This window comes from Paramormyrops kingsleyae, chromosome 20 (assembly GCF_048594095.1).
Source record: "Paramormyrops kingsleyae isolate MSU_618 chromosome 20, PKINGS_0.4, whole genome shotgun sequence".
Taxonomy (NCBI): domain Eukaryota; kingdom Metazoa; phylum Chordata; class Actinopteri; order Osteoglossiformes; family Mormyridae; genus Paramormyrops; species Paramormyrops kingsleyae.
Window position 1 is genome coordinate 3140799 of NC_132816.1, and position 23779 is coordinate 3164577.

A 23779-nucleotide genomic window follows, 5' to 3' on the forward strand; every position below is an offset into this window, starting at 1 on the left:
ATCAAATCAGAGCAATAAATGGCATGGCTTAAATATACTTAAAAATCTAAGGTAATGCCAATTGCTCTACATAAAAAAAAACTGATCCAAACCGACATGTTCCTGACATGTTCGCAAGTTCGTAAGAATGACCCATATATTATTTATTTAATGGTTCAGCTTAAATTTGTCATCTACAGATTATTAATTTACAACAAAAATAATACTTGCAAGCAAATACAAAGTGAACGGTGTTTGATGAAATGATGGCAAAAAGAAATGTGAAGCCATTGCATTTGGCAAATGGCTCTAAAAAGGACTAAACTCTTATAAAACAAAACTTTTCGGGATTCCCAACTTTGATCAGCTGGCAGACTACCCCAACACTTTGGATGTAGCTAATTTCAGGTTTATAATGGAATTATATAGATTTGCCGTGAGATTTCTTGCATGAGCGTGAAGGTCTGAAAGTGAGCGTCACGCCTGATGCATAAATTGGCAACCCCTGATATTTTATTAACCTTTCATAAACAATATAGGAGGAATTTTTGTTCTTGTGCATGCCACCAGTTTTCATGTAGTTCAGGAACCGTTTCCCCCTTCAGATCCACATTGCGTATGAATGTTTCTTGCAGCTCATTTCCGGTGAGTTCCTTAACATTAGAATTCATGGAAAAATTAGGCTCTCCTCATGAGGAGCCCCCCCCCTTACTCCCCACACAAGCTGCCCGCCCCCTCTCCAGCACCATTAACACCTTCTGTTTTGCAAATGAATCACAGTCACCCAGTCAAAGTTATCCCCCAGCCTGAAGTCACTTCTACTGAGGTCTGCACTAAAGTGTTTATCTAGCGGTATCTCATAAATACATGCTTTATATATTGCATATACATACACTACCAGTCAAATTTAGAACACCCAAATTTTTGCATTTTTTAATTGAGAAGTATGCAATTTAATGTCTCATTGCACTCTGAAATGAAAGCATAGTACAAATAAGCAATTGGAGTTAAAAGAGAAATCATGGAATCAATTTATAGACCAAAATGTATTCTAAACTTCTGACTCAAAGTAGCCACCTTTGGCAGATATAACAGCAGAACACACTCGTGGCATTCTTTCTACAATAGAAATCAAATATTCTTCCCTAAACATTAGGCCACCACTGCCCTATGTCATTTGGGTTTATTATTTATAGTCTTACTCTTTCTTGTAATGGGTTGTAGAAAAATAACTAAAACAATTCAAACCCTTTTTTGTAAACTGTAGCCAAGATAGTATACTCAAACACTGTGTAATGAAGAGAAATTGACATACCTTTGTCTTCAATATGACAAGTTTCATAACATTTTAAGACGATTAAAAAAAATCACAATTAAAGCTCATGCGATGAAAATTATTCTTGTTCAGATGCCAACACAAAATTCACACTCATTTTGTCTGAATAAACTACAATATATAACATATTCTCATGTTGCCTCCTAAAAATATGTTCCCAAATCAATTAATGTGAAGGAATGCTACCAATTCTGTCATTTTCCACCAACACTGACATCTGCACTTGTGGCCCTAGATAAGGAAAGGGCCTCTGTGTATTCTGCTTTGTGTCTTGCATGGAGCCTGAGGTCTGCAGCCAGCCTCTGACTGTAATGTCAGGATTCAGACTTCTTCCTCAGAATTCTCTGTATTATTTCACGTGGCCCGAATCCTCTTCTGTAAAACACACAACTGTGTAATTTTTCAGTAGTTTATAAAACTGCTTTGCAGTCGAAGTCTACCTTCAAAATATACTGTAACTATTAAAACACTGCCTCCGAATCTTTGTCAAACAAATCCTAAACATCAACAGGACTAATGAGGGGGACCCAACATACTGGTACTTCACAAATACAATTCAGAAAAATTCAAGAACCAACTTACTGGACTAACTGTGATAATGAACTGTCAAGAGAGTGCTTCTCAATGCTTCTCAAATCGAGATCATCACTGGGAGCACTGGTAGGGCCTCTCTCCTGTGTGAATCCGCTGGTGATTCTTTAGGGTTCCTGACTTACTAAAGCTCTTCCCACACTGGGAGCACTGGTAGGGCCTCTCTCCTGTGTGAATCCGCTGGTGGATCTTTAGGGTTCCTGACTGAATAAAGCTCTTCCCACACTGAGAGCACTGGTAGGGCCTCTCTCCTGTGTGAATCCGCTGGTGGATCTTTAGGGTTCCTGACTGAATAAAGCTCTTCCCACACTGGGAGCACTGGTAGGGCCTCTTTCCTGTGTGTATCCGCTGGTGTTTCTTTAGAGTTTCTGACTGAATAAAGCTCTTCCCACACTGAGAGCACTGGTAGGGCCTCTCTCCTGTGTGAATCAGCTGGTGTTTCTTTAGGTTTCCTAACTCACTAAAGCTCTTCCCACACTGGGAGCACTGGTAGGACCTCTTTCCTGTGTGAATCCGCTGGTGCTTCTTTAGGGTTCCCGATGCACTAAAGCTCTTCCCACACTGGGAGCACTGGTAGGGCCCCTCTCCCGTGTGAATCTGCTGGTGATTCTTTAGGGTTCCTAACTCACTAAAGCTCTTCCCACACTGGGAGCACTGGTAAGGCCTCTCTCCTGTGTGAATCCGCTGGTGGACCTTTAGGAGTCCGAAATGTCTGAAGCTCTTCCCACACTGAGAGCACTGGTAGGGCCTCTCTCCTGTGTGAATCCACTGGTGACCCTCTAGGTATCTTAACTCACTAAATCTCTTCCCACACTGGGAGCACTGGTAGGGCCTCTCTCCTGTGTGAATCCGCTGGTGGATCTTTAGGGTTCCTGACTGAATAAAGCTCTTCCCACACTGGGAGCACTGGTAGGGCCTCTCTCCTGTGTGAATCTGCTGGTGTTTCTTTAGGTTTCCTAACTGACTAAAGCTCTTCCCACACTGGGAGCACTGGTAGGGCCTCTCTCCTGTGTGAATCCGCTGGTGATTCTTTAGGTGTCCTAAATGTCTGAAGCTCTTCCCACACTGGACGCACTGGTAGGGCCTCTCTCCTGTGTGAATCCGCTGGTGATTCTTTAGGTGTCCTAAATGTCTGAAGCTCTTCCCACACTGGGAGCACTGGTAGGGCCTCTCTCCTGTGTGAATCCGCTGGTGGATCTTTAGGGTTCCTAACTCACTAAAGCTCTTCCCACACTGGGAGCACTGGTAGGGCCTCTCTCCTGTGTGAATCCGCTGGTGGATCTTTAGGTGTCCTAATCGACTGAAGCTCTTCCCACACTCAGAACACAGATGGGACGACTTCTCTGTGTGAGGCTGCCTGTGTATTTTACAGTCTCTGTTTATATTGAAAGTCATCTCACCCTGGGAACCCTGTTGTGCTGTCAGTGTGTATGTACTGGCTTCTTCCAGGGTACTGAGTGTGTCTGTACTGGGCTGAGTGGCACTGGGGCCAGCAGAAGCGGGTGAATCCTGGGTTGTGTTGATAGATCCGGTCCTCAGCTGTATGACACACTCTTTGGGGTGAGATATTTTGATATGTCTGTGCAGGTCAATGTCTGCAGTGTAGGAGAATGGATCCTGAGAGCAAGCAAAGGTTTGGGAGGATTCATCCACTCTCCTTGCTGAGGGAAGATGGAGACAGCAGTCAGTACTGAGATGGAACAGGGTTAATAGACAAAAATTATTAGGAAAATAGTGAATAAGGCAAACATATCATCCAAAGAGCCTTCGTTACTCCATACGCAGTTCATGTTCACAGTGTGCTATTCACACTGCAATCTCTGACATGCTTGAACTGAACTACACAGAGCACCAACACTGCTGGTTTTAAATGGCAACTTGAAGTACAAACTATTACCTCCAAATACACCAAAACAACTGCGATTTTGATGGTATGTGTTAACCCACTAGGGTCTGAGGCCTCTTTTCCACTTTCGGGGTAGTCTGACATGCCATGACATTTTAAAATATTTCACCTATCTAAAAAACATTTATCCCAAAGTGTTACATGTGCTTTTATTCAGCACAAACTCAGCACCAATAATCTGAGACCACTTAGAATGTTATTATTCTATTTTTTGTTAAAATCAACTTTAAACATATGCTTTCCAAAAACCTACTTTCAGACATGCTGAGAAATTGTAAAAAAAAAAAATCACATTATAGACATTTCTAGCCAAGATTTTTGAGCTCTGAAGCTTAGACACAGGGGTTGGCTACACATAGGTGAAAGACATTCTGAAATTTTATGTGGTTTGATTATTTAGAGTGACACTCTTTTTCTCAAAGTCAGTGGCCTTCACAATGAATATTGATGAGATAGGTGTCCTCACACCTGTAGTAGTTTGCGTACTGTCAATGGCCCATCAGTCTGGAATGTCACTGCACCCCACACCCATCACTTTGGAAAGGCAGTTTGAAACGCAAGTAGCAACAATAAAATCCCTTTCACAGTTTATTGGTAGATGGAATGAAAAATGAAAAACTGTGACCATATAAATATAGAAAGCGATAAATATGATGCAGTGACTATTAACAACGCTCTGGGGACGAGGGCATCGTCGACCGCATATCTTTCTCATGTATTTCAGTTTATATCTCGCTGAAATCATTATGTAGAATCATGAAAAAAAACTAAATCCGTAATCTGTCTTCTTTTAAAAACTTCAATTGTTGAAAGTATAAACCCTATCACCTTTCTTTGTTTTACTTGCATCGACAGCGTGTAGGACCGCTCTCAGCTGAAGATCAATATTCACGTTCTAAATAGGCTGGTTTTGAACCGGTTAAAAGAGAAATAGGAGCAGAGGGCAAACTAAAATCATTTTCAAGCCACACAAACTGCATTTTAGTCCTTTTCTGGCATAACCTATATTTGGCTGCTTTTGGGATTAACACACAAAAATTAAACCACCTCAGAATGGACGTGACATTTGTGAAGAGACCCACATACACTCCATTTCAGCTTTTGGGGGCTCTCATTCGCAGTCTCTTCAACCTCAGATACCAGGAATTCCCCCTACATTTTGTTTTACCCTCTCCATAAACAGACCTTCCTTCTCTGGTCTGTGGCATATGACTCTGATCCCACAGCAGGGGTTTCGTTCTGATCGGACCACCAGAATACAGATTGGAAAACTCCTGGATGCTAAAGACACAAATTAACATTTCAGGCAGACTGCGTCACCCGAGGGCAAGGGTCTCCAACTCCGGTCCTGGAGAGCTACCGTCCAGTTGGTTTTCAATCCTATCTGGCTTCTGATGAGTCACACCTGTTCTCAGGTAAATACCAGGAACAGGTGTGGCTCATCAGTAGCCAGGTAGGATAGAAATCCTACTGGATAGTAGCTCTCCAGGACCGGAGTTGGAGACCCCTGGCCTAGGGCATATCCATAACGCTCCTACTTAGTGTTCTGATCATCTGTAGGTGATTTCAATATTGCTGGAAGTATTTCCAGAACCAGTGCCTTTTCCCAGAACCAGTTACCTTTGTCATGTTTATACTATAGGGACTTGGCAAAATTGTAGCTCCTTGGAGGCAGTTCCAAAACTCTTTTCTAGTACCTACACCAGACTAGGTATAATTTGCTCAATCACAAACTACTGGGAAGGCACTTACAGCGATTAACCAGCGCAAACTTGCAAGGACGGAGACTTCCCATGAGAGCAAATGGTAGCTCAGCCACTTCTCTGGCCACTGTACATTCAATTACTTCCTTATCACCCAAATGGCGCCCACTGGAACACTCATCCTCTCCCTGACCTCCCCCACAATCATAAATTGTTAACACTGTCTATTCAAATGATCAACCAAGAACATTGGGTGAAGTTGGCCCCCCAATATGTTTCAGATTTCAACCAAACTGGTCTGAATCCTATGTGCCGCGTTTGTGCCGTTAAAATTTTTGTTTGTGCTGCTTTAGTTTCTGATATATTAATGTTTTGACACCAGCGTGAAGTTATCTATCTTATCTTATCTAGCTCTGATTTAAAGGAACCCAAGGATTCAGCTTGCACTACATTATCAGGAAGACTATTCCATACTCTGACTACACGCTGTGTAAAGAAGTGCTTCCTTAAATCCAGTTGGAAATGTTCTCCCGCTAATTTCCACCTATGGCCACGAGTTCTTGTATTTGAACTAATGCTGAAGTAACTATTCGGTTGAACAGCATCCAAACCTCTTAGAATCTTATAGACCTGGATCATGTCCCCCCTCAGTCTCCTTTGCTTGAGGCTGAACAGATTTAGCTCAAATAACCTTTCCTCGTATGACATTCCTCTAAGACCAGGAATCATTCTTGTGGCCCTACGCTGCACCTTTTCTAAGGCCGCAATGTTAGCCCTCCATTTGTGTCTGATTTCCACCAAACCGATCGCAATCGCATGTACTGCGTTTGTGCCGTTAAAACTGTCCTTTGTGCCGCTTTAGTTTCCGAGATATTAATGGTCGAAATCAGACGCAAATGGGGGAACCTTACAAACATTAATACCTCAGAAACTAAAGCATCACAAAGGACAATATTAACGGCACAAACCAGCACAAACGTGGCACATACGATTGAGACCAGTTTGGTTGAAATCTGAAACACATGGGGGGCAACTTCATGCAGGTGATCTTTACTACTTTTCCTTACACAGGATTAAACTTGATTTAACCTGCGACTTGACATATGGTAAGGAACGATTTTCTTCACTTACACCAGCTCCAATGATCTTAGTTTGACTCCCAAATTTTACTTATTCAGATGATGCAACACAAAATACAGCTGCTATTGTCAATAAAAAAGTGCTAGCCGCACACAAGTTTTTTTTTTTTTTATTATATATAATTTTATTTTATTGCCAAGTATGGTATTTTACATAAAAAAAAACAGGAAATGCTGTGTGTGTGTATAAATATATATTGCCCAAAGTTCGGAGTTTTATACATATCCCACGTTTATTTATACAAAGAACCACTTAACATTCTGCTGTTAGCCAATGAAACCTCCCCAATGATTATATATACTGTGGTTTTCCCGGGCTGTTTTTGATTATCAAAGGTATATGGTGTTTTATTTGCACACTTTGTGTTTGTTTTATTTGGAGAGCATATTTTACTTTTAGATTTCATACTTTATCTGTGCTGTTGATTAGAAAAGCCCGCAACTGTATAGCTTGTTAATAACCAATTCCGATTTTGTAAACCAACGCGCTACTCCAGTAGTCTTTTTTTCTAGATACTCTGTTACTCTCACTAAAGTAATGAGATTGAGCTCTTTTACGCCGACTTCCGTTGCTATAATATTGAAGTAACCGTACTTTTACTCGAGTACAGAATTCGACTACTCTACCCACTTCTGCAAACATACAAGCATGTATTACGTAACTAAATGTCTCCCGGCGGAATGCGCAACTAGCTAGCTACATTAGCAGTCACAGCTACGAACCCATCCCCCACAAACGCCTTACCGTGCCGCAAATGCCTCCTCCTGTCAGTGACTCGAAAGTTGTTTCCCCAAACAGTATTTTCCTGTTCAGTCGTAATTAGAACCACGATTGTAACGTCTGCTGACTGCTGCAGCCTGGCCGAATAATTAGAAGGCTCTGGCTGCACACCTTCACCAGGAGGGTCTCCACTAGAAAGCCGGAAACACGTGATCTTCACAAGCGAGTCCGGACATGACATTATGCAAACTACGCCATGGAGGCAGTACCAGATATCACACGATCTCCACGCACAGCCCGGACTTGTTAGTGCGAGAGTGTTTTTTTTCTTTTCTGTTAAGTAAATTATTTTTTTTTAATTATTTTTTTATTTTTTAAATTAAACTCCTTTATTTCGTCTTCAACAAAATACAATATCCGAGCAGGGGGACAGCACAGGTAAATCAAAACAGGCCAAACGTAAGAGTACAAAGTTTACAGGCACTTTTGGTCTTCACCTTCTTTTAAGAATTAAAAAATAAAACTAAATCATTTTTAGGGAAGACCTTCAAATAGCTACAGTTATGTTAATAAAATTTTGCAATTAAAATAATATTGTTGAGCAAGAATTCAGTATCCTTCTCTTCAAGGAAAACCGCAAACTTAATGGTGAGATACTCTAAGTGTGGTATTACATATTGTGAAGCTAAACAATTAAACAGAGTAGGCCAAAAAGCGTTGACCACTGTACAAGAGAAAAATAAATGATCCTGGGATTCACTCTCATTATCACAGAAAGAACATACATTTTCCAAGTCGTCTAAATAGTGGGAGAGTGTTTAGCTTTGTCGAAAGAAAAAAGTGGGTAAAACAAGCAACAATAGTAGCATTCTAGCAGCTGGAGTTTTAGAAAGTTTTGACCGGTGTTTTTTTTTCTCTTCAAATTTAGCTTTAGATTGATTACTTAAGCTTGGACTGACTGTATCCGCATACTCCCCTGTTCCAGAGTTCGTAGTTTCTAATTAATGCCATACAGATTTTGCTACTGAAAAATTAAAAAAATATTTTAAATATTTATTTAGTTCCGAATCTTTAGCTTTAGTGAACTAGGCAGCTCTGTTACAAATGTTACATGTGCTGTGAATTGAAGTAATTATTACTGTACATGACAATTATTCTTATTAATTATACTATTTTAGATGCACATATCTATATGGGATGCTAATTCATAGCCGGTTCTGGACGAATGCAACACATGGACTGCTAGAAAGCTCCCTACAGACTAAAACAGAATGATGATCTGGATGACCTCGATCCCTTTCTTTTTGTGTTTCAGTACAAAGAAGATATGGAACACTTTCTTAAAAACTGTGTTGATAATCAGCACCTCCGGGTCAACGCTATGTTTTTATTGCCTTAGAGATGAGCTGCAGTGCCCATCACTAGTGTTTATTTAAAGTTAATTTTTAAGAACTTTGCTGTAATAACCATATCATTGTAATAAAAATAGTTCAAAGTAGACTAAGTTTTGTTTGTTGGTTTCCTAAGTTTATTATGTGGTTGCGATAAGCAACAATCACATATTGTTATTCCTTATATTCTTATTTTTTTTATTCCACTCACTTTTTCTAGATGCTGCTCCTACATTTTCTGCGGAAATGCATCTCTAGTTATTTATGCAAGTGTGTATATTTTATATTTATATTAGTGCTGTCAAATGATTAAAATTTTTAATCAGATTAATCACAGGGTTCCTGTGGATTAATTTTGATTAATCATGATTAAATATCATTCATTTTTAATCTATATTAATCACATTTAATTTTGCATGAGCAAACAGACTCAAGAAAAAAGGGAATATATATGCACTTAACATGTTTATTGAACATCTTGAACATGAGTCGGATGCATTCCATCTGCCACAGAAGTGCAATTCCATGGACCCAAATCAAAAAGCAAGATTTTTTGCTTAGCCGGACAACTTGTCAGATTTAAGGTACCTCAGTTTAAATGGTCTTTATCTTCGTTCACTTACAATTAGTACGAACTACCGTAAATTCGACAAATAATCCAACTAATCATGAAGTCCAATTCTAGCCCGGTTAATTGCCATTGTTAGCAGTATCAGTTGATAACACATTACGTGCAGCCATCTTGGATTCTGAACTCGGGATCCTCTGAGCTGCTACGAGATATTTCTCGGATGTCCGAGAAACGCCAAGAGCAGAGAAACGGGAGCGCATGTAGTCACTTCCGGCTTCAAAACTCCGGAATCCGACTCGGAATACAAGTTCCGAGGGGAAATGGAACGCACTAAAACTACCCGAAATGGGTTGACAGAGACATTTCAGTGATTTTGAATCATTCTGCGCTGCAGATGGGTTAATTGCGTTAAAAAATTAAATCAGATTAATCATGATGATGGATTAATCCGCGTTAACCCGTTAATTTTGACAGCCCTAATTTATATGTTTCAAACATTTTATCAAATTCTATAGGAGCATTTCTTACACAGTAACAGAAAAGTAAGCCTTATGCTTAAGATCAAGCATAGACCATGTCAAAAAGGTTTCATGACCAAAAACAGTGGAGACTTTTTCAGACAGAGCTGACTGTAGAAGAAACAAGGCACAAGAGTCACAATATTTGATAGCAGCCACCAAATCCTGTGACCCCAAAGCAACAAGGGAAAAATCAGGGACACTGCAGTGAAAAGCACTTCAGGTGACTTGTCATTATTGTACATGATAATATTATAAAGATTTCATGACTGGGTTACACCATCCACCTTCAACAGAGGGGTCACAATATTTGATAGCAGCCACCAAATCCTGTGACCCCAAAGCAACATGGGAAAAATCAGGGACACTGCAGTGAAAAGCACTTCTGCTGCATCACCAGAAACAGAAATTGTAATCCTGGAAAGATTTCATAACTGGGGTGTACAGGTCAGCTCTGTCAAAGGGGTGACTAATTAACACCACTTTCATCAGATTTTGTGACCTAGGTGTGGCTACTGAACAAGCAACAATGTACCGTTCATCTTCAGGCAACAATGTGCTGAGTGGGTCTTTAAAAAGACATGTTCATCGACTTCATAAGCTTCAGACAGCTGTTGTCTCATTGTATCCAGCATTCTTACATTTACCGACACTTGAAAATTGGCTTGCCACCTGTCAGTATTGGCATGGTCCAGTTTAATACAGTAAGGAGCATTTTATTCCAGCTCCAGTATGACACGAGACAAGTGGCGATGCATATTTAATCGTGACAGTAAATGTAGTGCACTACAATACAGAATATCACAAAATTGGCTGCATCAGCCGATTGGGTAACAGTTGTGTATCAGAATGTAAGACAGCAGTTAAGTAGCATAAAGTAAGATGATGAAACTGAGAAGCAGAACTATCGTGTTGTTTTTTTCGCAATTATGTCTTTGATATTTCCCTTACAGACATTGTAAAGTGGAGATAACTTAAAATAAAAATAAAAACAAAACGAAATAAAACTAAATAAAATAATATGAAGTAAAATTAAAGCGAATAAACGGGGAAATTAGACACAGCACTGCCGACGTGTTTCGGAGCTCAGAAATAGCCACTCTCGTACCCTCCTACATATTTTGCGAGAACATAAGTTAAATTGCGTTGCGTAAAATGGGGAGAGTGCTCGTGCACGTGGACGGGAACCTCGCGAACATGTACAGCAGTCACAGAATTCGATGGTCACAGAATTTGGTGTAACACCTGTTTTACAATTAGCGCAGAGTTTGTGATTGTAGAAATAAGCGTCTTTAATATCAGACCCGGTGAAAAAATCAAGCGGATTGTTTTTAGTCTTGTATCAGTGCAGCTTTTATGAATAACGTGTAAAACAGACAGAGATTTGCACATTTATGTATAGGCCTACATAGAAATTATATCTCTCCCATAGTAAACAGTCTGATTTTAGATCATCGCTAGTAATGTACAAAGTTTTTCCATTGTCAGATATAAATGTATTTGTAACGTATTGATTTCATCATGTATACACATTTGAATGTTTTGACTGCTTATTGTGTTGAGATTTTTGTTGTAATTTCTGGTTATTCATATAGATGCACAAATCAATTCTGAAGGCTGGTTCGTCACTGGAGCTTAATACTTGCAATGTCTGAAGTTGAAGTTTATTGTCATATGTACAAAGTACAGCGTACAGAGTACAATGAAATTCTTACTTGAAAACCCCTCCCTCACAGACAAAACATAAGACATAATACACAGAAGACATAGAAGACAAAGTAGTGCAGCAGCAATAAATAATAAATAGGTAAAGTGTCAGTACATAGTGTGGAGTAAGTTGCTGTTACTGTGTGTTGAATAGCCTGATGGCACTGGGGTAAAAACTGTTCCTGAATCGAGTCGTGCGTGAGTGAATTGTCCTGAGTCTCTTGCCTGATGGCAGGAAAGTAAAAAGTGCCAGTGCAGGGTGGCTGGGGTCTTTCAGGATGCTCTTAGTTTTCCTGAGACAGCGCGTGTTATAAATGTCCGTTATTGCAGGGAGTGGTGTGCCTGTGATCTGCTGAGCTGTTTTCTTTTTTTTTTTCTTTTTTCAGGGGAGAATGGTCACATTTATTAAAGCTAACAGGAAGGGCACAAATACAAAAGTAACAGCTTAGTAGACTAATGTTGTGCAGAAAGGAAAAGCTCATTGAACCTTGAAGCGGATGCAGACGAACATGTTTCTGTTTCGTTTCTGTCAGTTAAGAACAAGAAAAAAAACTTCAGTGGGCACATGACCAGCAGAACCAGATGACTATAGAAAATTTCAGCTGGGCTGACTATCTTGATTCGTGTTATGACATGCTGATGATAGGGATAGAATTTGGGCAAACAGCAACGATCATGTATTGGTCCTGCACTGTTTCAGAAGTACTGGTTGGTGGTGCAGTGTGTTCCCTGCACTCATTAGGCTGAGCTGGGCTTCGTTTGAATGCCACAGTGTACCTGGGCATTGCGGCTGGCTGATGCTTCCCTTCATGGCTACAGTCTCGGCTTTTTCCCACAGATACCTGCAGCCATGTCGCAAAGCAGGCGTCACCTCAAGGTGCCTCAAGGATCCTGGTTTGATTTGGATGACAGTGTCTTCACTTTCCTCTAGTGGCTGACAAAGTGTGCAGATCTCATCCCGAAAGAGCAGACTGGGGGTTATGCTGCTGGGATATGCTGCTTTTATTTGTAAATTTGAAGATAAGAAACAACGCTTTCCTGCGACCCTGATCAAGATAAACGGTTAGAAGATGGATGGATGGATGGATGGATTGTTTTAATTACATTCATTTATTTGTGTCAAGCTGACCTTGAATGTATTGATAGTGTAAATTATGATACTCTCTGAAAAAGGTAGTCCCGAGTTGATAATTTTGTTATTCCTCTATTTAACCGCTATAATGATACATTATATGTGAGTCTTTAAAATGAATCTTATCCCAGAAAGGTTAAGCAGAAGAGCCAGTAGGCGGGACAGTCAAACGTCGCAGAATTCCACGGGGGAGCAGGATGTCCCCCCATGTCCCATACAAAGCAGTGATCTGTAGCTTCTTTTTTTTTTTTTTTTTTTTATATATATATATTCCCTCCTCCAACCCCCCTCTGCGGAGGACTACTTAATTTGTATTTGTTAATTTATTTTATTATTTATTTATTTATTTATTTTACATTTTTATTTACTTCCTCAAAAGAAGGAGAGGGAGGGGGGGGGAAACAAAGGAGAAGAAGGGGGGAAGAGAGAGACAGGGAGAGAGAGGAGAAAAAAAAAAGGGAGAAAAGAAAAAAACAAAACAGATAATCTGCTTCCATGTCTGCTGAAAAGAGAAAGACAACAACCAACATCTGTACTAATCACAACGACCATCAAACGTTAAATGTTGTTGAACAGCACACACAACCAGCATTATAACACATGCCCAGAAACAACAGCCGATCAAGACAGTGTGTGTCTGTGAGCACGTGTCCGTGAGCACGTGTCCGTGAGCACCTGTGTGCACACCTGTGTGTGTCAGCGCGCTGGTGTTCCTAAGGTTTCTCCATGTAAATGTCTAGTAGTGTGTGTGGGGAGCCACAGCCTCGCCCACCCAGGACATGAAGTTGACACGGAGGAGACCCGGGCCCCAGACATCCAGAGCCCCCTCAGGGCACGGGAACCCCAGGAGGACCACCGCAGGGACAATTGCAGCCCCCACCCAGAAAAGGGCAGAGGAGCGCTCCGGAGGGGGGCCATCCGGCAGCCACATCGCAGGAGCCCCAGGGGGCCGTGGCGGCGAGCACGCAGGCTCCGTCGGCGGCCGGCCACACCAGGGCAGACCGGACCCCGGGCCCAGAGGTCCAAGGGCCTCCCCACCCCTCAGCCGGGACCCGACAGAGCCGGAAGGACCAGACCCCGACAGGCAACCGCAGAGAGTGAGCCAGCACACACCAGAGCATCCAGCCCCGGACATCGAGAACCACCAACGCATCGGCAGCCAGGGGCCTCATCCACCAGCGGGGAGTGTGGCGGGGGGCAATAGAGCCTGAGATGTTATTTCAGGTGGAGTCTAAGACCCAACCTGACACATGCGTATAAACAAACAGGCACAAGCATACGTTCCCACCCTCATGCACACATAAACAAATATTCACCCATTCGCCCAACATAAAGACACACAGAAATGAACGCCGTACACACACTCACACTCCCCATATATACTCTATACTCCGAGATCCAGGCACCACCCCCCCCAGAGGGGCAATCCGCCACCAGACCTCGGAGATGGATCCATTTTTTCCTCTGGCATGGGGACAAGAAGACCACCCCGGACCCCACAGCAGCCGAGAAGCCCACCAGCCCAGACCCCGACCGGACGGCCAGCTCTTCCCAGCCCCCGGCTCCAGATGGTGAACAGAGAACGGGGGTGTGAAAAGACCCCATGCTTCCCTCCGCCCGCTCATATGTGGTGTTGGTGCGTGTTGTTCTAAAGTGCTTTAAAACAGGGGAAGGGCATGGCGCTAACCACCCTCTGCCAATCAGCAGCTGGTGTCAGCTCGGCCCCTCCCCAGAACCCTCAATGTCTATGTGCAACTTAAAATTGAGAAGTGGGCACTGGCACCAGAGGTAAGGCTGAATGAACAGACCGCCCTCTGGATGCCATTCCGTGTGCCCACCCCCAAGGCCCTAAATGTATGTGTCATGAGAGAGTAAGTAATGAGAGTGTCTAAGTTGTGATGTGTGAATGAGACACAGGTGGTCACGGGGGGACAGAGGAGGAATACCTCCCCTGCATCCCAGCGACGCACCTGCACCTCAAAGCCCTACAAGTGTGTTGGAGTAACGGAGCGGGAGGAGGGAAGCATTTAGGGATGGGGAGGAAAGGATGGGGGGGGCAAAGTACCCCCCCTCTGGAGCCAGCTCCCCCGCTGACCCCCATAAGCACCCCCCTTCCCCAAAATCCACCCAGGGCGGGAGGGCCGAGGCCCATCCAGTCTGGGGGCCTAGAGCAGCGGCACCACCGGGCACCACAGAGCCCGGGGCAGCCAACCAGACCCCACCACAGAGGGAAAAAACTACACCCACCCCACCATTCAGTCAACTCCCATACTACATAAGACAATAGACACCCAGGTTGGGTCCATTCTCCTACTCTATTGGATTCCCCCCCACCCCCGCAGAGTGGATACCCCTAAGGCAGGGACCACCTGCGGACAGATGGTAACAACCTCCCCGCCAGCTAAAGAGGCCCCCAGCCCCTCCGATGCGCCGAAGGCCCCCGCGCCGGGGCCGGGCCCCAGTGCACGCGCCAACCCACACCCCGGCGACACACCCACCAGGACCCAAGTCCCCCCAGCCCAGCCAGAACCCCAGCCCGGAGGCAGAGCGCCCCCAGAACCCCAAGCCTGCCCCCGACCCACCCGAGAGCAGCACGGCCGCCAGGCCGGCAACCTACGTCCGCCGGCACAGGCTACCCCAGCAGCGCTGCATGCAGCCGCCAGAAAGACGCCACCCAAGAGCCATCAAAGCCCCATCCAGGCCAGGACTGCAGTCCCAGCGCCGAACCCCTCCAGAAACCCCCCACCCCAGGGAACCCCCAGACGCCCCAAACCCATATGCACCCCCGCACACCAACAACAAAGACCGAAGTGGGACAAACCTGCGACCCCCCACCGCCACTAGGTGATGGAGCTGATCAAAGGAGCCCAGAGAGATTGGTCTAATGTGGCGGCAGAAGCTGTATCAAGACTAATATGGTCCAGCAAACTCTCTCTATATTGGTTGATATTAAGGTTATTTTTATTTTTCCAGTTCATGGGGACAGTCTTCTTAGCAATGCATAAAGCGATGAAAGCCATGTGGGTTGTGTTAATCTCTGTAGTGACACCGTCTAGGTCGCCCAACAAGCAGACTGAAGGAGAGGCTGGAATGGTACATTTCAGACACTTTGATAAGTCCTCACAAATCCTGCGCCAGAACATCTGAGCAGGTGGACAGAACCAAAGAGCATGGATGTAATTGTCAGGTGTATCCCCTTGACAGTGTGAGCAGTTGTTAGAAGATGTAAAACCCATCCTGAACATCCGATGCCCTGTATAGTGCACTCTATGCAGGATTTTGTATTGTATTAATTGTAAATTGGGACTTCTAATCAGTTCAAAGGTTTTTAAACATGTCTTAGACCAGAAATTGTGGTCCCAGCTGATTGATAAATCTGCCTCCCATTTTGCAATAGGAAGGGATATTGATTCATCCATTTTCGAAAGTGTCCTGTATATTTTAGACAGTAATTTGGGGGTTTTGAGATTAAGGAATTCTGCCACACTTGGTGGTATTTGTAATTTGATTTGATTAGACTTGAATTTCCTTTTTACTATAGATTTAACCTGTTGATATTCTAAAAATCTATTCTTGTTAATCCCATGTCTTTTAACTAATAAGTCAAAGGGGATAAAGTCTATTTCTTCGAATATATGTTCCAAGTATTTAATACCTTTACAACTCCAATCCGGGAAAATTATCATATTATTGTTTAGTAGTATGTCAGGGTTGTTCCAGATGGGAGTACGTTTGCATGGGATTAATGAAGACTCAGTCGTTTTTAGAAACTCCCACCATGCTGTCAGAGAAGAGCTGATACTGATGCTTTTGAAGCATTCGTGTCGTTTAATGTTTGAGCAAATGAATGGTAGATCCGAAATCTCTATGTTATTGCATAGAGCCTGTTCTACGTCTAGCCAAGGTTCATCTAAGAGGGTATGTTTTAGCCACCCTGAGATGTTTTGAAGCCTGTTGGCTAAGAAGTAGTGGTGAAAATTAGGCAGATCTATAGTCCTCCTTTGTCCTTGGTCCTTTACAGCGTTTTTAAGCTAATACGCGGTGGTTTATCTTTCCAAAGGAATTTAGAGAGTCCAGAGATCTAAACCAGTCAGGTGATGGTTTACTTGGAATCATTGCAAATAAATAATTAATTCTTGGTAACACCATCATTTTTATTGATGCAACCCTAAGCTGAGTTGTTTTCACCACCCTCTGCAGAGCTTTCTTGTCCTGAGCAGTGCAGCTGCCATACCAAGACGCAACACTCCCTGTGAGGATGGACTCCCCAGCGCACCTGTAGAAGCTGGTGAGGACAGAGGTGGAAACCCCAGCCTTCTTTAGGCGTCTGAGGAAGTGAAGTCGTTGGTGGGCTTTTTTGGTGACCGCTGCTGTATGTTCTGAGGACTTCAGGTTGGCACTGAGGGTGACCCCAAGGAGCCTGAAGCTGCTGACCCTTTCCACAGCACCTCCTCCGATGTGGATAGGGGGATGAGCTGCATCCTGCCTCCTAAAATCCAAAACCATCTCCTTGGTTTTGCTGACGTTGAGAGAGAGGTTGTTCTCCTGACAGCACTCCTCTCTGTAGGCCGTCTCGTCATCGTTGACTGATCAGGCCCACAACGGTGGTATCATCAGCAAACTTGATTATTGTGTTGGAGCTGTGCCTGGACACACAGTCGTGTGTAAACAGGGAGTACAGCATTGGGCTCAGAACGCTTCCCTGTGGCGTGCCAGTGTTGAGGATCATTGTGGTGGAGGTGTTTTTGCCGATCCTCACATGCTGTGGTCTGTTGGTGAGGATGTCCAGAACCCAGTTGCACAGAGTCCCAGTGCCCGGATCAGCTTGGAGGGGATAACTGTGTTGAATGCAGAGCTGAAATCCACAAACAACAGTCTGGCATAGCAGTTCTTGTTGTCCAGGTGAGCCAGGGTGTTGTGGATGGTGTGTGAAATGGCGTCATCAGTGGATCTATTGTGACGATATGCAAATTGAAGGGGGTCCAGACCGGTCGGAATGGAGCTCAATATGTGCCCCATTACCAACATTTTAAAGCACTTCATTGTAATGGAGGTTAGTGCAATAGGCCGAAAGTCATTAAGGCAGCTAGTCCGTCAGCGTCTGAATCCCCCTCCACATCTGACGCGCGTCACTTGTGCAGTTAAACTGGGAGTCCACTTTGCTGCTGTACTCCGTTTCGTGCTCCTGATGGCTTTCCGGAGATCGTATCTGCATTTTTTGTACAGGTCCGCATCTCCGGACTGGAAAGCACGCGTGCGCTCGCGGAGCTTATGGCGGATGGTAGCGTTAACCCAGGGTTTCTGGTTGGGGAATGACCGTACAGTTTTAGTGGGAATACATTCCTCAACGCAGGTCTTAATGAAATCAGTGACTGCAGTGGTGTACTCGTCCAGCTCAGAGGATGAATCTCTGAACATGTCCCAGTCCACACAGTCAAAGCAGTCCTGAAGTTTCTCCTCTCCCTCCCATGTCCAGCGCTGCACCATGCATGTCACCGGCTCCTCGCGCTTTAGTATCTGCTTGTAAACAGGCAGTAACAGCACCGCGCTGTGATCGGAGGCGCCCAGGTGCGCGCGAGGCAGAGAGCGATATGCACCCCGATGTTCTGTGTAGCAGTGGTCGAGCGTGTTGTTTCCCCGAGTGGGGCCGGAGACATGTTGGTGATATTTTGGGTACACACTCTTAAAATTCGCCTTGTTAAAGTCCCCAGAGACAATGAACAGTCCCGTTTGGCTGTGCATCCTCATGGCTGGTGATCAGCTGGTAGAGTTCACTTAGAGCGCACTGTGTGTTCCCTGGCTGTGGGATATATACCGCCGTCAGAAACACCACGCCGAATTCTCTCGGCAAATAGAACGACCGGCACTTTATCAGCAGGTACTCGAGGTCCGGAGAGCAGTTACGGGAAATAATTTCCACGTTCGTGCACCACGAGTTGTTGACAAGAATGCACACGCCACCCCCTCGTTTCTTCCCCGACATCTCTGTCCGATCAGCCCGATGGATTGAGAACCCCTCCGGTTGGACTGCATGGTCTGGAATGCTCTCGGTCAGCCACGTCTCCGTGAAACAGAGGACACAGCAGTTCCTCAGCTCTCTATGGAATAGAAGTCTTCCTCTGAGGTCGTCCAATTTGTTGTCCAAGGACTGGACGTTTGCCAGGAAAACGCTTGGCATCGGTGGTCGTAGTCCGCGGCGTTTGTCTGACTTGCGCCCCAGCCCTACGGCCCCGTCTCCGCCCACGCGTCCTCCGGTTGCCTCCAGCTGGGTCGCGTTGACCGATGTGCTCGCGGGTGAGTAGCGAAGTCACCTCAGGGTCTAAAACAGCAGTTTCTCCATATTGTTCGCCAATATTTAGGAGTGTTTGTCTATCGTACTGGATTAGACTACTCGCTGGCTGTGAACTAGACATTACAAACAAGACAATATACGCAAAACAGACAAATCTGCGAGGAGCGGCATTCAACAGGTCACCACTCTACGGCGCCGTAAGTTTGGTCAGTCTGTTGCAATAAGGACCATTGTCCACTTTGTCCACCAACAAAATTTAAACCTGCACCACTATTTAGAGTGCAAAAACATGTTCAAGTCCATCTCAAAAATTCACTGGATTTTGAAGGTATTGTTTTATTTATTACTTTTAAACAGCTATGCGCAATTAGTTGTAACTGTGCTAACTTCTCTTGGTTCTCTGTTCAAAGGATACAAAATATGCAGATGTAACCTTGAGTGCAGACCCCAGGGACATTTCCACTGCCCACTGTGTTACAAAACAATACTGCGAAGGGACAACATGGTCAGTCACCTTTCTTCATGTTCTCAAGTAAAAGAACAACGTGCAGAACAAGAAAAAAGTACATCAGAAATTTCCTTGACTGAGACACTGCCCCCCCCATTTCTGCTGCTCCTGCACACACAGAACCTGGGAGCAGTGTATCCCTTCCCCATCAGAGAATCCTAACAGCAGCACCAAAGAGGCTGCACAGCCTCCTCCACACAAACCACTGAAAGTTCTGTGTCCCCATTGTTCTCTGAGTCCTTCAGAAAAACCTGTCCACGCACATCAGCCGAATCCATGGACACTCAGAAAAATACATTACTCTGGAATCACCTCTACAGTGTTTGTGTAGATGCTACAAATGGCATATCTGCAGTCCAAAGAGCCAGACATGGTTTTTCAGTGCCTGTTCATCTACATAAGAAAACATGGGGAAAAGTGCACAGTGTTTTTTGTGAGTTGGAAGAGTGCAGGCACTTTCAACTCTTAGCACAGAGGAGTGGATTGGTTTTTAGTGATTGTGAACATATCCGTTCCTTGGACTATTGCACTGACACTGCTGCTGAAGATCTCCTAAATCCATCTGTTCTTGAGGAAATGGTTAAGTGTAAGGTATTTGGTGAAGACAGGAAGATTTGATGCCTTAAGAGACAAAAAAACAGCACAAGACACTCATGTGCCTTTTTCTGTGAAGGTATTTTATAAAAAATCTTCAAACAGCATTTGTCTAACCATACATGAAACCCAAAGAAAACATTACAGTCGTCTTGGCAGAGTCATGGTGACCTACAATAAAACTCTGAACACGTTGCATTGTCCGTGCAAAAAAAAGAATGTCATGCATACACAAAAGCATTGGAAAATGGCATCTGTTTATTAACAGTGTAACACATTTTATTTTTGCAGAGATCGAATTTATCGACGGCATCCACAGCAAAAGCCGCCGTGCCTTAGCAATTTGCTGTGCTGCCCTGAATATTTACAAGTTCTTGCCGGCAGATACTTGCAGTGCCCTCTTCCTCAGTTGCCTTTGTGCCCTATTGTGTATGTTTAGAACACAATAAAGTCAATAAACTTATGAAATCAAGAACAAGTTCTTCCGTCTTTCACTTCTCTGTCGCCATGTCCATGATGTCTGGGTTGATAAGCGCATCCCATAATTTTACGTTAGCCACGCCTCCATGGTTAAATTATTCAGAGCGGCTATTCTAGCCGATGCTTACCTCCCTTCGAAACTAATAGCAACATGTTCATAGAATAGGGAGGGTGAGAAGGTTTAGAAGTTCTTTTGAAAGTGAGGCTGTATTGGGGGTATTTTTGGCACGTGAACAATCATCGATTTACATCAACGAATACATGTAAAAGTTAAAAACCTGAAGAAAGTCTCCTCTTCACATCTGAAGGCAACATGTTAAGGACCTGTTATAAGGCCACAAAGTTCCAATTAAAATGCCTACTAAAGATCGGGTGAAAAAAAGAAAGCAGGCTGAGATGACAGCCGCTGCTTCTAAGACCCAGAAAATAACCACATTTTTTAGGTAATTTCGCTGGTTATGCATGTCTTTCCCAATCATACCGCATCTATTGTTATGGAAATTATCTGTCATTACTTGACGTTGTAAAAATTTATATTAGACTGTAATAATTCATAGAAGATTGAAATAATTGATAACAGATGTGCATTGAATTGAAGTGAAAACGGAGAAGGAGTTAGAGCATAAACTGTACTGTCCTGCAGCTGCTGTCACGGGACAGTTCGTAGTGGCTCGCGGCACTGGGTGGGACAGTTAGCGAGTGGCTCGCGTCAGTGTTTGAGTGGCTCGGGACAGTCAGTCTAGTTAGTTTTAAAAAGTTAGTTAGCTTGAATATGGTCACTCATGCATTATTTTGAAGTTCTGTTAGTCATGTTAGTGTTCAATGTCTCAGTAAAAAAAATGTTCATTAAATTAAAGTTTTTATCACTGACAATAGCTGGTTATGTTTTTTTTCATAAAACATTTCGTCATTACTGAGTAGGTGAATGAAGGCAACAGCATCTTTTTTTCAATAGCTAGTCTAACACTATTTCACAGGGTGCTAATGCATTTATTGCCCTAGAAAATGTCAGAATGCTAAATATTTCATGCGTCCGGCTATATACCTTTTTGCCTCAGTGCCCTGGCCAGTAATTCTTGATTGCCTTGGTGCCCTCCGAACCTACGCGAAAATGCCTTAGTGCCCTCCTATATTTGAGGGGATAAAAGGCAAACATTGCTGTGCCCCCCGAACAAAGTAATTCTACCCCTGTTTTTGGTATAATACAGGATTTCTGCATGCTGCGAAAGTCAAGCTTTCTACAAAGATTATGGGGAAGGCTTCAGGGGAACTGGAAAAAGGCATGAACCGCAAGGGTTTTACTCTGAAGACAGCATTGCGGGCTACTGTTGCAGTGACTGCTTTTACAGCGCTGGTGGCCAGCTTTGAACCTGTTGTATATATTCTTTTGTATATATTTTTGTAAATAGAATTTAGTAATTCTCTTTTTGATCTTGTTTTGTATATATATTTTTAGAATTTAGTAATTGAATACCAAATAAAAACATTAAAATAAATCATGATTTTGTTCAGTCTGGTCAGTCACAAGACAATCATTCTTGGCTAATACAAATTGTCAAACATTGAATCTAGTACCATATAAAATTAGCACATTACATTTATTTACATCCTACAGACATGAAATGATTCTTACATGCAACTAGTATTCTAGACTCCACGGAGGTTACTGTGAATAAATTTCAAAATAACTTTTTGGGGCAGTTTCGCAGACAAGGATTAAGCCTAGTCTTAGACTTGCTTTGCTTTTCAGTGGTAAATCTCCATTGGTACTCAAATTTAGTCCAAGACTAGGGTTAATCCCTTTTGAGGAAACCAGGGGTTTATGTCTACGTTTCATATTATGGTTGCGTTATTCTTTTAAATTTTTATCATTATTAAAAGCACCTTCAAATATAACCAGCCAGTCACAAAATCAGTTCTTTATCCTGTTGTGCTGATGAAACTACTATCGAGCCTACTGGTGGTCACAAGATAACCATAAGTGACCATTCGGCACAGACTAAACAATCCAATACGCTTGGCAATACCGCCTTTAGGAAGTTAACATGCATCTTCTCACATCTAGGTTATTCATTTAAAAAAAGTATAAATGTATCATTACATTTATTAGAATTTTTATGGGTGTCCACGCATTAAGAAAGATGTCGACAGCACTAAATTATCTTACAGCCACGTGTTATTTGTGGTTCCACGCAATAAAGTTTTTTTCTCATGTCACCAGAACGGCTCTATACGTTTATGCTTCCTTTCTACGCAAGTGTAAATGGACGACTCGTCGTCTAAGGTCTGTAGCCTTAAACACGCTCTTTCCGTTACGTCATTTCCTTTCCCTCAGAGGAGATGTACCCACAGAGGTGGTCTGCAGCCAGACCCTTCTCGATCTGGCTGCAGACCTTCACCAGGAGGACCGAAAACACATGGTCTTCACAAACGAGTCTGGACATGACGTTATGCAAACTACGCCATGGAGGCAGTACCAGATATCACATGACCTGCACACACAGCCGGACTTGTCAGTGGGAGAGCGTTTTTTTTTTTTTTTTTTTTTATCAAACTCCTTTATTTCGTCTTCAACAAAATGCAATATCCGAGAAGGGAGACAGCACAGGTAAAGCAAAACAGGCCAAACATAAGAGTACAAAGTTTACAGGCACTTTTCGTCTTCACCTTTAAAGAATTAAAAAATAAAACGGAATCATTTTTAAAAGCTACAAAGTTGGGGAGGACCTTCATATATCTCCATTTATGTAAATAAAATTTAGCAATTAAAGTAATATTGTTGAGCAAGAATTCAGTATCCTTCTCTTCAAGGAATATCCTTCTCTGCTCTGCCCCAACTCTACTCGTCTTCCTGCTCGGCTCACCAGTCACCGCTGTGGGCACCAGGATCAGCATTCAGCAAGGACCTTAAATGGGAGATGAACATCTGTTCTCTCACTAAAAAAGCTCAACAGAGAATGTTGTTCCTGAAGCAGCTGAAGAAGTTCAGTCTGCCAAAGACTATGATAGTGCACTACACTGCCATCATTGAGTCCATCCTCACTACCTCCATCATCGTCTGGTACCCTGCTGCCACTGCTAAGGACAAGAGGAGACTACAGCACATCATTCACTCTGCTGGAAAGACAATCGGCTGCAACCTTCCATCTTTACAGGACCTGTACGAGTCCAGGGGCCTCATGTATAACGACGTGCGTAGAATTCACACTAA

The 23779-nt window shown here is 43.4% G+C and overlaps 1 protein-coding gene across 1 annotated transcript in view; it reads right to left on the reverse strand.

Moving 5' to 3' along the window:
* Positions 1 to 23779, reverse strand: part of LOC111836354 (uncharacterized) — a 356103-nt gene that overhangs the window by 229483 nt on the left and 102841 nt on the right. The window contains exon 13 of the mRNA XM_072703387.1: positions 1965 to 3223. Coding sequence (XP_072559488.1) covers positions 1965 to 3223 — 1259 coding nt within the window. The remainder of the gene's footprint in view (positions 1 to 1964; positions 3224 to 23779) is intronic.